Below are 19,410 nucleotides of genomic sequence, written 5' to 3' on the forward strand. Positions count from 1 at the left end.
AGTGGCATGATATACTTACAGTGATGAAAGGGAAGAACCTACAACCAAGATTACTCTACCCAGCAAGGATCTCACTCAGATTCGATGGAGAAATCAAAAGCTTTAGAGACAAGCAAAAGATAAGAGAATTCAGCACCACCAAACCAACTCTATAACAAATGCTAAAGGAACTTCTCTAAGTGGGAAACACAAGAGAAAAAAAGGATCTACAAAAACAAACCCAAAGGGCTTCCCTGGTGGCGCAGTGGTGGAGGGTCCGCCTGCCGATGCAGGGGACACGGGTTCGTGCCCCGGTCTGGGAAGATCCCACATGCCGCAGGGCGGCTGGGCCCGTGAGCCATGGCCGCTGAGCCTGCGCGTCCAGAGCCTGTGCTCCGCAACAGGAGAGGCCACAACAGTGAGAGGCCCACGTACCGCAAAAAGACAAACAAACAAAAAAAACAAACCCAACACAATTAAGAAAATGGTCATAGGAACATACATATCGATAATTACCTTAAACGTGAATGGATTAAATGCTCCAACCAAAAGACACAGGCTTGCTGAATGGATACAAAAACAAGAACCATATATATGCTGTTTACAAGAGACCCACTTCAGACCTAGGGACACATACAGACTGAAAGTGAGAGGATGGAAAAAGATATTCCATGCAAATGGAAATCAAAAGAAAGCTGGAGTAGCTATACTCATACCACATAAAATAGACTTTAAAATAGAGAATGTTACAAGAGACAAGGAAGGACACTACATAATGATCAAGGGATCAATCCAAGAAGAAGATATAACAATTGTAAATATTTATGCACCCAACATAGGAGCACCTCAATACATAAGGCAACTGCTAACAGCTATAAAAGAGGAAATTGACAGTAACACAATAGTAGTGGGGGACTTTAACACCTCAGTTAAACCAATGGACAGATCATCCAAAATAAAAATAAATAAGGAAACAGAAGCTTTAAATGACACAATAGACCAGACAGATTTAATTAATATTTATAGGACATTCCATCCAAAACAGCAGATTACACTTCCTTCTCAAGTGCGCATGGAACATTCTCCAGGATAGATCACATCTTGGGTCACAAATCAAGCCTCAGTAAATTTAGGAAAATTGAAATCATTTCAAGCACTATGAGATGAGAAATGAATTACAGGGAAAAAAACGTAAAAAACAGAAACACATGGAGGCTAAACAATACGTTACTGAACAACCAAGAGATCACTGAAGAAATCAAACAGGAAATCAAAAAATACCTAGAGACAAATGACAATGAAAACACGACAATCGAAAACCTATGGGATGCAGCAAAAGCAGTTCTAAGAGGGAAGTTTATAGCTATAAAGCCTACCTCAAGAAACAAGAAAAATCTCAAGTAAACAGTCTAACCTTACACCTAAAGGAGCTAGAGAAAGAAGAACAAACAAAACCCAAAGTTAGCAGAAGGAAAGAAGTCATAAAGATCAGAGCAAAAATAAATGAAATAGAAACAAAGAAAACAATAGCAAAGATCAATAAAACTAAAAACTGGTTCTTTGAGAAGATAAACAAAATTGATAAACCATTAGGCAGACTAATCAAGAAAAAGATGGAGAGGACTCAAAACAATAAAACTAGAAATGAAAAAGGAGAAGTTACAACAGACACCACAGAAATACAAAGCATCCTAAGAGACTACTACAAGGAACTCTATGCCAATAAAATGGACAACCTGGAAGAAATGGACAAATTCTTAGAAATACACAACCTGCCAAGACTGAATCAGGAAGAAATAGAAAATATGAACAGACCAATCACAATCAAGAAATTGAAACTGTGATTAAACATCTTCCAACAAACAGAAGCCCAGGACCAGATGGCTTCACAGGCAAATTCTGTCAAACATTTAGAGAAGAGCTAACACCTATCCTTCTCAAACTCTTCCAAAATACAGCAGAGGGAGGAACACTCCCAAACTCATTCTACGAGGCCACCATCACCCTGATACCAAAACCAGACAAGGATGTCACAAAGAAAGAAAACTACAGGCCAATATCACTGATGAACATAGATGCAAAAATCCTCAACAAAATACTAGCAAACAGAATCCAACAGCACATTAAGAGGATCATACACCATTATTAAGTGGGGTTTATTCCAGGAATGCAAGGATTCTTCAATATACGCAAATCAATCAATGTGATACACCATATTAAAAAACTGAAGGAGAAAAACCATATGGTCACCTCAATAGATGCAGAGAAAGCTTCCGACAAAATTCAACACCCATTTATGATAAAAGCCCTCTAGAAAGTAGGCATAGAGGGAACTTACCTCAACATAATAAAGGCCATATATGACAAACCCACAGCCAACATCGTCCTCAATGGTGAAAAACTGAAAGCATTTCCACTAAGATCAGGAACAAGACAAGGTTGTCTACTCTCACCACTACTATTCAACATAGTTTTGGAAGTTTTAGCCACAGCAATCAGAGAAGAAAAGGAAATAAAAGGAATCCAAATCAGAAAAGAAGAAGTAAAGCTGTCACTGTTTTCAGATGACATGATACTATACATAGAGAATCCTAAAGACGCTACCAGAAAACTACTAGAGCTAATCAATGAATTTGGTAAAGTAGCAGGATACAAAATTAATGCACAAAAATCTCTTGCATTCCTATACACTAATGATGAAATATCTGAAACTGAAATCAAGAAAACACTCCCATTTACCACTGCAACAAAAAGAATAAATTATCTAGGAATAAACCTAGGTACCTAAGGAGACAAAAGACCTGTATGCAGAAAATTATAAGACACTGATGAAAGAAATTAAAGATGATGCAAATAGATGGAGAGATATACCATGTTCTTGGATTGGAAGAATCAACATTGTGAAAATGACTCTACTACCCAAAGCAATCTACAGATTCAATGCAATCCCTATCAACCTACCACTGGCATTTTTCACAGAACTAGAACAAAAAATCTTAAAATTTGTATGGAGACACAAAAGACCATGAATAGTCAAAGCAACCTTGAGAATGAAAAACGGAGCTGGAGGAATAAGGTTCCCTGACTTCAGACTATACTACAAAGCTACAGTAATCAAGACAGTATGGTACTGGCACAAAAATAGAAATATAGATCAATGGAACAGGATAGAAAGCCCAGAGATAAACCCACGCACATATGGTCACCTTATCTTTGACAAAGGAGGCAGGAATGTACAGTGGAGAAAGGACAGCCTCTTCAATAAGTGGTGCTGGGAAAACTGGACAGGTACACGTAAAACTATGAGATTAGAACACTCCCTAACACCATACACAAAAATAAGCTCAAAATGGATTAAAGACCTAAATGTAAGGCCAGACACTATCAATCTCTTAGAGGAAAACATAGGCAGAACATTCTCTGACATAAATCACAGCAAGATTGTTTTTGACCCACCTCCTAGAGAAATGGAAATAAAAACAAAAATAAACAAATGGGACCTAATGAAACTTCAAAGCTTTTGCACAGCAAAGGAAACCATAAACAAGATGAAAAGACAACCCTCAGAATGGGAGAAAACATTTGCAAATGAAGCAACTGACAAAGGATTAATCTCCAAAATTTACAAGCAGCTCATGCAGCTCAATATCAAAAAAACAAACAACCCAATCCAAAAATGGGCAGAAGACCTAAATAGACATTTCTCCAAAGAAGATATACAGATTGCCAACAAACACATGAAAGAATGCTCAACATCATTAATCATTAGAGAAATGCAAATCAAAACTACAATGAGATATCATCTCACACCGGTCAGAATGGCCATCATCAAAAAATCTGGAAACAATAAATGCTGGAGAGGGTGTGGAGAAAAGGGAACCCTCTTGCACTGTTGGTGGGAATGTGAATTGGTACAGCCACTATGGAGAACAGTATGGAGGTTCCTTAAAAAACTACAAATAGAACTACCATGTGACCCAGCAATCCCACTACTGGGCATATACCCTGACAAAACCATAATTCAAAAAGAGTCATGCACCAAAATGTTCATTGCAGCTCTATTTACAATAGCCAGGAGACGGAAACAACCTAAGTGTCCATCATCCGATGAATGGATAAAGAAGATGTGGCACATATATACAATGGAATATTACTCAGCCATAAAAAGAAACGAAATTGAGTTATTTGTAGTGAGGTGGATGGACCTAGAGTCTGTCATACAGAGTGAAGTAAGTCAGAAAGGGAAAGACAAATACCGTATGGTAACACATATATATATGGAATCTTAAAAAAAAAAATGTCATGAAGAACATGGGGGTAAGACAGGAATAAAGACACAGACCTACTAGAGAATGGACTTGAGGATATGGGAAGGAGGAGGGGGAGCTGTGACAAAGTGAGAGAGTGGCATGGACATATATACACTACCAAACGTAAAATAGATAGCTAGTGGGAAGCAGCCGCATAGCACAGGGAGATCAACTTGGTGCTTTGTGGCCACCTAGAGGGGTGGGATAGGGAGGGTGGGAGGGAGGGAGACGCAAGAGGGAAGAGATATGGGAACATATGTATAACTGATTCACTTTGTTATAAAGCAGAAACTAACACACCATTGTAAAGCAATTATACTCCAATAAAGATGTTAAAAAAAAGCAATTGACTTTTGTATATATATAAAAAAAAGACAACTCACAGAATGTGGGCAAGTATTGAAAATCATATATCTGATAAGGAATTTGCATCTAGAATATATAAAGAACTCTTACAACTCAATAATAAAAAACACAAAAACCCAATAAAAAATTGTCAATGAATCTGAATAGACACTTCTCAAAAGATGATAAACAAATGGTCCATATACGTAGGAAAAGATGCTCAACATCATTCCTCATTAGAGAAACACATATTCCAAACCACAATGATAGGCCACTTCATATCTAGCAGAATGCCTAGAAGTTTAAAAATGGAAAATGAAAAAAAGAAAAAAAAAGAAAATGAAAATGATAAGTAATGGTGAAGATATGGAGAAATTGTAACCCACATATATTGCAGGTAGATATGTAAAATGATGCAACCACTGTGGTTTAGCACGTTCTCAAAAAGTTAAACACAAAATATAAAACATATGAATCAACATTTCCAGTATTTACAGACTTACCCATGAGAAATAAAAATGTATGTCCACACAAAACTTATATGTGAATTATTCATAAATAGCCAAAAATTGGAAAACACCTTAAATGCCCACCAACTGTTAAACAGATAAAATGTGGTTTATACATGCAACAGAATGCTATCCAGCAATACAAAGGAATTAATTACTGACATGTTACATCATCAATGAACCTCAAAAACATTACACAGAATAAAAGAAGCCAGACACATAAGACCATATACTGTATGATTCTGTTTATATGAAATGTTCAAAGAGGCAAATTTACAGAGACAAAAAGTAGATTAGGGCTGGGGGTGGGAACGGGGATTAACTGTAATTGGGCATGAGGGTTCTTACTAGGAGGATGAAAATGTTCTAAAAATGATTTATGGTGATGGTTACACAACTTGTTAAATTTACTAAAAATTCCTGAATTATTTTCATGAAATGCGTGACCTTTGTACTATGTAAAATATATCACAATAAAGTTGTTATAAACACACACACACAAAAAAAAAAAAAAAAAACCACACACAAAATACTACATGTTTTACAAGGTCACAGAAAAATAAGAAAATGTGAATCAAACATATCAGAAAGGCTGCCTATAGGAGTACTTATGTACAGGGAATGGCAGGGGAAATGGGAATGGAGATGAAGAGGAATTTACAAATTAATAAATAAGTTATTCTAACAAGAGACAGGTCGGCATGGAACGATGATGTTCATGAGCTGTGAATGTAGGAGTATGATCAACCCTCTGCAAATGAGATCTTAAACAAATGTAAAATACAATAAATATTTTTATACTTTTAAAACTTTTGTTTTTTTAAAACAAAAGGAAGAAATCATAATGCTCTCATTTCCATTTTTGCAGACACTAAACTAAGTCATAAAAATGACCTCGAGTAACCTGTATTTGTTATCATGATTATGCTACTTAAAAAGTATTTGAAATGCAGTCAATACTCCAAAACCCACTAAGTCCTAAAGCAAGAGAAATAACATAAAATCAAAAAAGGACAAGTACTCCCTGTATGTTGTGGGCTACATATATTACTACTTCAATATCCTGTTAGATATCTATGACACTATGATGAATTTTAGAAGCATAGAACCCTCAAAAGATAATGATAAGGAAATACTGACCTCTAAGGAGTTAGTAACATAAAAGCACTCTTCCCAGAGTATACAACATTAAGCTATTAGTCCTATGAAAAGTTCTGCCTAAAAAGGGCTCCTTGGTCAAATAAGTTTAGAAATACCACACACATATCCCCCCACTAGTGTATTCACAATATATTAGCATATTAAAATATATTAGCAAGACTTTCAAAAAATAAGTCTGCTTTAAGGGCTTCCCTGATGGTGCAGTGGTTGAGAGTCCGCCTGCCGACGCAGGGGACGCGGGTCTGTGCCCCAGTCTGGGAAGATCCCACATGCCGCAGAGCGGCTAGGCCTGTGAGCCATGGCCGCTGAGCCTGTGCATCCGGAGCCTGTGCTCCACAATGGGAGAGGCCACAACAGTGAGAGGCCCACGTACCGCAAAAAAAAAAAAAAAGTCTGATTTATAAATCCACAAAATCCTTTTCTCATGTAACATCTTTTCATATTAAGAGGAATTCACGCTTTAGAAAATGCTTCTTTCAACAGATGTTATTTGCTTATAAATTAATTCAACAAATATCTAATAAACACCTACTGTGGGCCAGGCACTGTTTTAGGTGCTTAGGATTTCAGTAGTAAAGAAAACAAATGTCATGCCCTCATGGAGATTTACATTACAGTGGTTATTATTAAATGTTCTACATATGTTTTTTCCTATTATATATATATTAGTTGATAATTTTTATAATATAAATGGGCAAAAATATCAAGAGAGAGAAATAGCGAGAAAAGCAAGGAAGTACCTAAATGTACTTAGGTACAATATATAGTACATATATGTTCAGACAGAATGGGTTAGATGAACTTACTTATTTTCCAAACAGAAATAACAACTTAAAGACCAACAGATTACAGTCAGAATACTCATCAATAAGAAATGTTTAAAATAACTAGGTAATACTATGCAGTCATAGTCATATGACTAACATGGAAAAAAAAAGTTAAAAAAAGAATGTAGGAATTATGTATGTACATTATGATTCCATTTGTTTAAAGAAGAAGATTCTCTAGAGACAGTCCTTTCAATATAAAATTATTCGTACATGAGTAGAAAATTTCTGAAGACACAAATTTTAACAATGGTTGGTTACCCCTGGAGAGCCTGAATAGATGACTAGGAGACCTTTTTTACCTTTACATATTAATTCATTTTTTTAAAAACAAGATCATATATTACTTTTATAATGAGATAAAATAAATTTTAAGACTAATTGACAGATAAGTATTCCCAGACAAAGCATAAGAGCTGAAGGGATGCAGGAGTGGTATGTTTTTTTTCTTTCTAAGTTTGAGAAAATTTAACTGAAAAAGGACAAAGCATCTCTTTATAAATAGTAGTTAGGAAAATACCTCAAAATGAGGAGCTTTTGGGTGATTAGGCACATGACTTTAAAATAAAGGATTAAGAAAACGATTTGATGTGTTTTGTCTAAGAATAAAGTCAAAGCAAGTAACCTCTGAACAAAGCTGAATGAGGATGATCTGAAGTATTTAAGCAACACCCTCTCACTTCAAATATTTATGTAGCAAGTAAATATAAGTTTTTCTGATTAGAAGGATTAAAACTTTATTTAAAATGGAAAATTACCTTTCTTATAAGGTGGTTTTCTGTATCTGCCACATATATGATATTATCCATTATGGCTACACCTTGTGGTGAGTTAAAAGTTGACTCTGAAAACATTCCATCTTTTCTTCCAGGGTTGGGTCCTACAAGACAAGATAGCTGTAAGACAAAATTTTTCCACTTAAAGTTATCTCAAATTAACACCGAAAAAATAAAATTTGTATTTAAAGCTGGGATTTTAATATAAATAACTTGATACTTCTACCTAAAAACTAAACTGTATCCCAAGATACCTATTTTTCTCAAGAGTAAGTTTTGCTAATGACAGGACTTACTAGATAATGGTTACTAGTACACTTTAGTAGTAGATATCAGAAGAAATTACTTTAAAAAGCATCTGAATTACCTATTATCTAGACTAGAAAGAATTAAAAAATACCTTAAATCTTTTACAATCTAGAGGAATGATTTTTAACAATTTTGGAAGATAAACTCCTTTGATTACAACTGAAAATTACGAACCCTTTCCTTACAAAAATACACATGCCCATAAAATGTCACAGGAATTTCAAGGGGTTCCTAAATCATGAGGATCATTCAAGCATTTCTTAATAGCCCATGAATCCCAAGTTAACAGACTTCGTTTAAACCCTAGCTCTTCCTAGCTGATGATCTGGGCAAGTTCTGTGTGTCTCAGTTTCTCTTTTGTAAAATGGAATTAATAATATACCTAACTCATAGCACTGTGAGGACTAAATAAATTAATACAGGTAAAGTGCTTAGAATAATGCCAGGCATATTTTTGTTTGCTATTATTACTGTTATTAATAATACTATTTATTACTGTTGGTGATGAGAGTTCCCTGGGGAAAAAAAAGGGAGAGTACTGTGATCACTTCAGATTGGAAAATACTGTATACTATAACCTCCTCTCATATATTCATGAGATACATTAGGCAGAGTAAAAGATCTGAGTACAGTGACACCACCACCACCAAAAATCTTTTAAAGCACATCTGACCAGCATTTCCTGAGTGTATCTAACCACGGAATTCTTTTTTAAAAATTGTAGAATAACTATAAATTTATCACAAGATAACAATATTCCTAGAAACATATTTGGAAAAGGTAGCTTGCTGCCGGTTCCTCTGTTTAACAAAGGAGAATATCCATCTAAACTAGAAAATTTTAGAAATCTATTAAAAACTTTTAACCATTTAAGTGTAATTTGCTATAACAGATGCTTTTTGAGTAACAACTGTCATAACTTCCTGTTATTAACCAAAATACCAAGTTGCCCAAGCAAAATAAACAATATAGAACACACACATACTCTAACAGAAACAACAAATAAGAAACAAATGAATTCAAGAGCTAAGGGAATGATACCTTGGCATACTAAGAATAGCCTCACAGGACTTAGGAAACAATTAGTTTATTTTCTAGTTTATTTATTAGTTTATTTGCATCAGGAATGTTGAGATCCCTACTTTATGTACTTACACTGCACGTGTGACCAAAGTAGGATTGCAAAGAGATGAATTACTTTTCTCTTTGACTAATTATGTTGTCAGATGTCAGTTCAGCCTGGTGAGCAGGATTAATAATGTACTTAACAGATTTTATTAATTATATAAGATGTCAATAAGAGCCCTTTTTAGATCAAGACCAGGGAGATATGAAAGAAAATGATCTATGCCTATATGATACTTTTATTTCACTACAACCAAATGGAATGGATTCAGAAGTATGCTTAAGTTCTTATGGAAGGAGAGAAAAGTATAATAATATACAAATCCTAGGTTATTTCATAATCTAAGACTCAACTTCCTAGGGTATTGCTGTGGTCTTAAAAAACATATGGCTAGGGACTTCCCTGGTGGCGCAGTGGTTAAGAATCCGCCTGCCAATGCAGGGGACACGGGTTCGAGCCCTGGTCCGGGAAGCTCCCACATGCCGGAGAGCAACTAAGCCCGTGTGCCACAACTACTGAACCAGCACACTAGAGCCCGCAAGCCACAACTACTCAGCCCGCGTGCCACAACTACTGAAGCCTGCTTGCCTAGAGCCCGTGCTCTGCAACAAGAGAAGCCACCACAATGAGAAGCCTGTGCACTGCAACAAACAGTAGCCCCCACTCGCTGCAACTAGAGGAAGCCCGCACGCAGCAACAAAGACCCAACGCAGCCATAAACAAATAAATAAATATATATATATATGGCTATATTTTGATGGAAAGTGAAATACTTCCATTTAAAATGCCTGAAATCTAAAATGTATATAATACTTTCATAAGATACAATACTGTGGCAGTTTTTTGAAAAAACAAGATGGGACATATGAATATACTTGAAAATTACACAAAAGATTTCCTCCTTTTGATCTTAATGGAGTTTTTTTTGGGTAGTTTTGTTTGTTTTTGAGGGAGTGAGAAGAGATTAATTCAGACACAATTAACAAAATAATTTCTGATGAAGTTAAAATCAGTGTATATTGCCCTTCTACAATTAGTTCTTATTTATAAATTTCAATTTTAATGCATTTCCTTGAACTAGTTTTTTACATGTATAATGTAAAATACATTATATAACATGATTAGCAAACTTTACCTCCAATGCTGTACTGAATTTGTCCATTCCTCCAGACGACCAAAATTCTATGATGTCCAGTGTCTGCTATTACCAATCTATTAGAAACATGGTCTACTGTTACTTTGCCAGGAAACAGCAATGGTGAAGGTGGCAAAGAATCTTTATAGAGTTTTATTCCAATTTTATTATCTCTGATCTGTCCCCTGTCTTTGTAATATTTTAAAGCTATTGAAGTATATAAAAATAATTTCTCTCTATGTCCTTCTCCAATCAAAGAAAACAACATGTTTCCACGGGGTCCAAGTATGATCAGAGTTGGCCAGCAGGAAACTTCTAGTTCTTGCCAAAGGCTGGCATCTGCATCATTAACCACAGGGTGGGTGATGTTGTATCGAAGAATAGCACTCTTAACGTTATCCAGGACTTTTTCATTTGGAAACTTAGCCGAGTGAACACCAACAATCAGAAGACCATCTAAACGGGAAAAGTTATACGTTGAACATTATGAAGTATTAAAGTTTGAATATCACCATCCACATATTAGGTTTTGGGTCATATATAAATATAAACAGTCAGAGATTAAAAAAGAGGAAACATAGAACTAAATTAGTATCTTCAACTGCGTTTACACTCATGAATAAAAAATTAACATTTAAATCTAAATTCAAACACATATGATCAAAACCATGCAGCTATTTTAAGTTTAAAACCCTGTGTCCTTTATCTAGATAAAGCTTTAAAATAATATTCTCTATTTTCTTAGAAGATGTTGAAATTTTATAACTTTTTTCCACCTGTTTTAATCCCCTTTGAAATTCACAGTGACTATGATTGCTTTTTGTTGGTATTTATTATCACATTATCCTCTTAAATTTTTCTGACCTAACTCTATTATAGATTAACATAATGAATATAAGCAAGATGTTTCCATAAGGTCTTTATTTAAAATTCCTATTGTATAGTTCTTAAAACAAACCTTGTTGTAGACAGCAGACCTGCTGAAAACTAAAAACAACATATTTCTTCTATCTAATCAATACAGTATATCAAGAAAATAATATAGAAAAAAAAAGTATGAAGTGTTAGGCTGGATTCAGAGAAAAACTCAGCATTGATTACCAAGTAACATGTTACCTCGGGCATGTTACTTAATCTCTCTGTGCATCAGTTTTCTTATTTGTAAAATGGGAAAATAACAGGAATTGCCTCATAGGTCAGTTTTGAAGATTTAAAAAGATAAATCTGTATAAGACATTTAGCATAGTACCTAGTTTACTGTAAAACTTCAACAAATGTTCATTATTATTATTTTTTAAAGTTATAAGTACAAAGATAACCAATAAAAGAGAAATACAACACTTCCTACATATCAAAAGAAATAAGTAAAATAGCAAAAAAGCACATCATGTTGAGAAACAGCAAATAAAACCTAATACACAAAATAACACAATAACTATACATAACACTACTTATAAATAAATGTGAATGGGTTTAACTCACCTACTAAAATGATTTGGATCAGAAAAGCTAAAAATAAAGATATGCACAAAGATACGTGGGCAAGTGAAAGCGACAGGAACATAAGGGTGTGATCCTGGTAGGTAGGATCTACCCAACAAGGTAGATTTCAAGCCCCAAAGCATTTAAACAGGGCAAAGGAAGAAACGTTTTAATGTGAAAAGCATTCACAACAAAGATAAAACAATTAGGAATATCCATGTACCAAGCAATAAAGGAAGCAACTTATTTCTATTTTAAAAGTTTTCTTAAAAAAAACAAAAGTTTTCTATTTTTGTTCCAGTGGTTACTTTCTATTAATACTTTTTAATCATATTATAAAAGTATTAATCCCCATTTTTTATAACCTTTTGCTATCTGACCTATCATTTTTAAATGGCATCCTTTACCACTTATTACCTATACAATAATCAATAGTCTTCTGTTTCCCCTCTCTCCTTTTTCTTTCCATCTTTCTTTAGTTGCATTCTTTCTAATTTTGTCAGAATATATGATTTTATATTATTCTTCTACTCTTGGGTGATGGATTTATAGATTTAGCTAAGTTGGAATTGTTTTCCAGTATTCTATTCCCTGCCTAGCTCTGGGTTATCCTGGACCACAAGATATTATGTGAGAGAACTGGAAGGTGTTAAGGGCAGCAGCAGCCATATCCTCTCTTGTTGGAAGACTAGTGCAGGGCACCAGGTGCTACTGCAGTTTACACACTCTGTAGCTCATCTACTGGCTCACCTCAGTGGTTGTGGGGTAGCAGCTGGGCCCCGGCAGCTGCACCAGCTCCTGCCAGATCTCCTCCCTCAGCTCTTGCAACTCTTGGGCCAGGCAAGTTTTTAGCTCCTGATGAGGGGAACAAACTTATTTTTCTGGTCACCTCATTATTTAAATTGGAAGCTTACATAGGTTCCAGTTCATCCTTACGGGTTCCAGTTCATGCGTGCAGGTTGTAGTTTACCCTTGATCTCCCCTACTTCTTATCCATCTTTCCTTTCCAACTGCCTGAACTTCTGACTTCAAATTGAGGCATCAGACACAGAAGCAACAGCTATATACATGTAGACTAGTTAACCAGCTCCCACAATTACATAAAGTCAAGTGCCGTTAACAAATCCTTATTACTTCTCCTTACTCCTAGTGGTCCTTCTCCCCTGATCAAACTCTGCCTGATTCACCAAAACGCCTCATCCTCGTTGGTCACAGCTCTACAAATACATGTATGAAGTCTTCATTCATCCGTCCGGAGTTTCCTTAGTCATACCTGGTTAGAATCTCCCTCAAGTAGATTCACCAGAAAGGGCACATGGGCACAGTATTCTCTGAGTTCTTGGACATTCAGAACCGTCTTTCTAGGACTTCCCTGGTGGTACAATGGTTAAGAATCTGCCTGCCAATGCAGGCGACACGGGTTCGAGCCGTGGTCCACGAGGATCCCACATGCCACAAAGCAACTAAGCCCGTGCACCACAACTACTGAGCCTGCGCTCTACAGCCCGCAAGCCACAACTACTGAGCCCATGTGCCACAACTACTGAAGCCTGAGTGCCTACAGCCCGTGCTCCGCAACAAGAGAAGCCACCGCTCGCGCCAACTAGAGAAAGCCTGCTCGCAGCAACGAAGACCCGACGCAGCCAAAAAATACAAAATAAATTTATTAAAACAAATTAAAAAAAACTTTCTATAACCTTGATTGATTCTTGAAAGGCAGCTGCTTAGATATAAAATCCTTGGTTTGTACCTCCTTAAGATTCTTAGAAACGTTGCTTCACTGTTACCTTGCTTTGTATGTTATTTGTGAAAAGTCTGTCCAGTCTAATTTACATGTCTTTCAAAGTCATCTTTTCCTAGAGGCCCTGAGGACTTTTTTTTTAAACATCTTTAAAGTGTAATAGTTTTACTAGGATACTTCTTAGGCTGTTCTGGGTATTTTCCCTGGTATCTAGTAGGCCCTTTCAATATGTAGATTTAAGGTTCCTTTTATTTCTGGAATGTCTTCTTGGATTCTAATTTTAGATATTAGTTCTGGTCAGTTGTTTTGATTTTCTTCTCCAGTCTCCAAAGTAGTCTTATGTTGGACCTCTTCTCCTAGTCTTCCAATTCAATCATTTCCTCTCTAACCCTTTTTACTACTTCTTTTTTTTTTAAGCTCGTTTTCAGTCTCTAAGTCTGTTTTTATATCCCTGCTTTAGCTCAATGCCCCTTATAACATTTTTACATGAATTTATTACCCCTTGGACACCCTGTAATTTAGTCTTCATCTCTAATATTATTCGGACTTTTTTCTTCTATTTCTTTTCTGGTTCAATCAACACTCATTTCTTCTTTTGTTTTGCGGGGGTGGGGGGGCGCGTCCATTTCTGTTTTTAGTTTTTAAATTTCTGATTCAAGCTTTTTCATTATTCCTAAATACTTTTAGAGAATATGTCATTCAGTATGGAGGACTGTGTTATAGTTTCTGTCAACTTTTTGATTAAGTGAGAATTTTCAACAGCATTTCAACTTTGAATCACATTTTCAGCTTTTTACAGTTTTATATGGATGTGATCTGCTTTTTAATAATCCTAATCAGTTTTTGGACAGAGCTCCTAGTTTGAGAGTGCCCTCTTCTGACAGTCCCCCTTTTCTGTGCAGTCTCTTTTCAGAGAGCGCCGTTGGAAGAAGGAGTTGATGTGTATATTCTTTTGTTTCTGCAGCATCCTTAACTCTTCCCTCTTATCTTCTTCGTTCCCTTCAGTAGACTATCTCCAAGGGAAACTACACACACCTCTACATATCTGATTCTCTTCCAGAAGCGATGCTTCTCTGAGGCTTCTGTTCCCAGTCCCACACTCTTTCAAGAGCTAGTACTATGTTCTAGTATATCCAAACCTGTGTTCAGTATTTTGCACTTAGTGTTGGAGTTTCTCTTTCTGCAGGTAAGGGGATTACTCTTTTTGTGCTTTGCCTAAGTCCTCTGAACCACTTTCTTTTTTTCATGGAGTCTTTTAAGCCTCCCCCATTTCTGTTCTCAGCACCTGCTGGCTAGTAGCAGCAGGATCTTTAATGGAAGTAAGTTCATTTCACAACTTACAGGTAATTTGAAGGCCATGATATTCTCTGTCTCCTAGTATTGCTGAAGGTAGGATCAAGTGTGGTTCTATTTACTCTCCCTGTTGTTTTTATGTTTGGGGAGCGGGCGAAAGGGACATGGGGAGATTCAAAATTAGGTAGCCACCATTCTCCTCCAAACCCAGAAGTAGCAGAGATAGATTTTTGTTTTTAACATCAGGTTTACTGAGATATAATTTAAAGTAATTTTGTACTTTGATAATTTGTTAATTGAGTAAATAAATATAAGTGAGTCCTAAAACCAGCCTCTAACTTAATGGAGAAGAACTAGAAGTTTTCCAGTAAGATAAGGAACAAGGCAGAGATGTCCACTGCTTCCACTACTATTTAACAATGAGTAGGAAGGGTGATAGTAGACAACAAAATCAGACAAGAGAAATCAGTTATAGGCGTAAGAACTGGAAATTTTCTTTGCAGATAATATGATAGTATGTTAGGGAAACTCCACAGAAGCAATTACAAAACTAACCCAAATAATAAAAGATTCAGGAAGTTGTGGAATATAAAATTAACACACAGAAATCAATAGACTTTATATACCTACATAATACCCAGTTTTGGAGGATATAATGGTAAACAAAACCCCATTTACAATAAATAGCCATAAACATGAAAAGACTTGTTCAACTCCACTCTAAAATGCAATTTAAAACTACACCGAGATACCATTTCTCATATACTAAACCAGTAAAAATATGTCAACACATTTTACTGGAGCGGCAACGGGGAAAGAGACACCATACACTGTTAGTAAGAATGCAAACTGAGGGAATTCCCTGGCAGTCCAGTGGTTAGGACTCTGCACTTCCACTGCAGGGGGCCCAGGTTTGATCCCTGGTCAGGGAACTAAGATCCCGAAAGCTGTGTGGTGTGGCCGAAAAAAAAAAAAAAAGAATGCAAACTGGTACAGTCCTCCTGGTACGGAACATGGCAACATCTAACAAAATTGTATATACATTTTACTTTGACCCAGCAATCCCACTTCTAGGAATTTACCCTTAAGATATACTACCAGCAGTACAAAAATGTATCTGCAAGATTATTCACTGTTAGTTTAATATTATAAACAAAGTAAGGGCCAATACACAGGATAGGAGAGTGGCTGAATAAATTATGGTACACACAAAGTACTATGCAGCTACTAAAACTAACCAGGAGTTCTTTATAAACTGATATGGAGTGACTACCAGGAAAAATGTCACATGATAGAAGTGAAGTGCACAAAAATGTCAATAGTATGTCAGTTTTTATGTTAAAAAAAGAAGAAATTTTAAAAAAGAAAAAGAATGGGACGGAAAGAATGAGAACGTAGGAATAGGCAGAAGAAATGGGTGGATGGATCTATACTTTCTGCATAGTTCTGACTTTCAGACCATGTTATAATTTTGCATACTCGAAAACAAAATCAACAGAAATGGAGAAAGGGGGCCTAAAAGTACAAACAGAAACAAATGAATCTAGCTACATTTCAAATGAATAACATAACCTCACGGGGGGTGAGAGGGACTAGTTTAAGTAATTTTTAAATTAGTTGAGAGGGACTGGAAGCAAAGACACCTCAACAGCAACAAACACGTCTAGTGCCCGGATCCTGGTTTCTCAAAACCATTCCCAATGTTCAATACTAAAAGGAATGAGAGCTCCTTGGAGAAGAGGCTGACTCAGAGATGGGGCTGGGAAAGCAGAAGATGAACCCGGAAATATTTTGTTGTGACAAGTAAAGAAGCGCTCAGAGAATGATAAGGACATGTCAGAAGGACACAGGTGATAGCTTGAAGGGGATCCCATTAGTCAAATACAGAAAATTTGAAAATCACAACAAATGATTGATGATTTATAATAACAAATTTAAAAAGAAACCATGAGTTGAGTCCAAATATATTTTATATATATAATATATATACACAATATATACCTTATTACTTCAAAAAATGTATTTTTTTCCTTTGGTCAATATATCCCAACACTTCTTTGAAAAAGTGATGACTGAGGTGAGATCTAAATGATGAGAAGATGTTAACTATGTGAAGAGAGCAACAGAGGAGATTTCAGGGAGAGAAAACAACACATTGAAAAGTGGGGCAAGACAGAGATTGAAGAAGGTAAGTGACTAAACACAGAGAACAAAGGGGAGCATGGGACAAAACAAGAATAAACATACAGATAGGGTCAGTCTCGTAAGTCATAATAAGGATTGAGATCTTTTTCTTAAAAGCAATGGAAGTCAGATGGAGAATGAAGTGCAAGTCTCAAAGATACTTCAAACTAAACTCACGAACTTCCCCTCCAAACGTCCTTTCTACAGCGTTTCCTGTCACCAAATGGCACCACCGTCTTTCCAATTACACAAGCCAGAAACCTACCTAGGATATCTCTGTGATAACCAACCAGCCCTCTCTCATCACCCATAGTTAATCCATGACTGAGTCCTATTGATCTTAACAGCTATAACGGGCTAAGCTATTATCATATCTCACAGGGAGCACGACAGCCTTGTCATCAATCCATTTCTTGTCCACTAATTAGTTGCCCACCCAGGAGATGAACTGATCTTTAAAAAACACAAATCTGATCACATCACCCTCTGGCAGAAAATCCTTCCTAGGCTTTCCCAATGGAAAACCACATGCAAAAATCACATCTCACCTCTCCAGCATCTTTTTCCACTCTTCTTCCCCTCCCTCAGGGTACTGTAGCGACCAGGACTTTCTTAGTTCGTCCAGAATATCATTATTCCTCTTGCTTTAAAGCCTTGACACATAGTGTCTCTCTGCCTGGAACCTTCTCACCTAGTAAAGTCATTCCTGTCTTTTAGATCTCAGCTCAATTTTTACTCTTAAAAAAGCTTTCTTTAATTCTTCCAGATTAGAGTAAACCTCAATATTTGTTTTCATAGCAGTCTGTAATTTTCTTCTTTTTTTTTTTTTTGTCGGTACGCGGACCTCTCACTGCTGCGGCCTCTCCCGTTGCGGAGCACAGGCTCCAGACGCGCAGGCTCAGCAGCCATGGCTCACAGGCCCAGGCGCTCCACGGCATGTGGGATCTTCCCGGACCGGGGCACGAACCCGTGTCCTCTGCATCGGCAGGCAGACTCTCAACCACTGCGCCACCAGGGAAGCCCTGTAATTTTCCTTCTTAGCACTAATCAGAAATTATAAAAATATTTGTGTGGTTATTTGATTGTAAGTTTTCCCCTTGTTACACTGTAATTCCTATTAATTATTTAGGGATCATACACTATTTTATTATTTACCAGCATAGTGTCTCATACATAATAGGAAATGAATGGACAGGACATAAATACTGAAGAAACATATTTGTACAATATATAAACCACATCGTATTGTCTAAATAGAATATCTATATTGATCTACATACAAGGACAACTGCCAAATAGCTATGCATCTCATTTTTTCAGTGTCAACAACCTTAAAGTGTACAGAAATTTTTCTTAAAATATTTTGCTTGTTCTATTAATCATACAGAATAAAAAACAGGATGTAAAAGATTCTTCCCTTCATGGATCTTTTGCCAACACATGGATCAAAACTACTACATTTAAAATAAAACATGGAAAGAAGAAAAGGAAGAAAGAGAGTCGAGAGGGAGAGGAAAAAGAAAGGGAAAGAGAAAAGGTAAAACCAAATAAAAAGAATAGCTGCTTCTAAAATATTAGTAATAAAATAACCTTTTAAAATCATTGAAGAAACTTCAGGGAATTCCCTGGCAGTCCAGGGGTTAGGACTCCGTGATTCCACTGCAGGGGGCATGGGTTCGATCCCTGGTCAGGGAACTAACTCCAAAGGTCTTATTTTTCAGAAACGAATAGACATATAAATACAATTATGCATAGTAATATATAACATTTAAATATAGTATATAGCAAACAGTACAGTTTAATCACAGGCAGTATAATAACTTAGTTCAATGCAAAAACTAAAAATATTTAAGGAGTTTTAGATGTTACAAAACCTGTAAATTGAGGCATTTTGAGATCTAAAAGACGAGCATGACTTTACTAGGCAAGAAAAGATGAAGGCAGGTCACAGAGGCTAGAATACCCCGAGGGGAGGGAAGGGAAGAAGGATGTGGAGAGATGGAAACATGAAGTAAAAAAATCGGGGGCTTCCCTGGTGGCGCAGTGGTTGAGAGTCCGCCTGCCGATGCAGGGGACGCGGGTTCGTGCCCCGGTCCGGGAGGATCCCACATGCCGCGGAGCGGCTGGGCCTGTGAGCCATGGCCGCTAGGCCTGCGCGTCCGGAGCCTGTGATCCGCAACGGGAGAGGCCACAACAGTGAGAGGCCCGCGTACCGCAAAAAAAAATAAATAAA

The 19,410-nt window shown here is 36.5% G+C and overlaps 1 protein-coding gene and 1 non-coding gene across 3 annotated transcripts in view; one reads left to right on the forward strand and one right to left on the reverse strand.

The window, feature by feature from the left end:
* The window catches only part of NHLRC2 (NHL repeat containing 2), a 66,811-nt gene that overhangs the window by 40,251 nt on the left and 7,150 nt on the right, over positions 1 to 19,410 (reverse strand). The window contains exons 3-4 of one of the 2 annotated variants that reach the window (XM_019940037.3): positions 10,478 to 10,933; positions 7,890 to 8,011 (exon numbers count right to left, since the gene is read on the reverse strand). In XM_019940037.3, the coding sequence (XP_019795596.1) occupies positions 7,890 to 8,011; positions 10,478 to 10,933 (578 nt within the window). The remainder of the gene's footprint in view (positions 1 to 7,889; positions 8,012 to 10,477; positions 10,934 to 19,410) is intronic. The other variant, XM_073793955.1, reaches the window with a different exon arrangement.
* On the forward strand, positions 15,853 to 15,925 carry TRNAG-UCC (transfer RNA glycine (anticodon UCC)). Its single transcript has one exon. It is a non-coding gene; the product is annotated as a tRNA-Gly (tRNA).

The sequence above is a fragment of the Tursiops truncatus genome, chromosome 16 (assembly GCF_011762595.2).
Source record: "Tursiops truncatus isolate mTurTru1 chromosome 16, mTurTru1.mat.Y, whole genome shotgun sequence".
In the NCBI taxonomy this organism is placed as follows: domain Eukaryota; kingdom Metazoa; phylum Chordata; class Mammalia; order Artiodactyla; family Delphinidae; genus Tursiops; species Tursiops truncatus.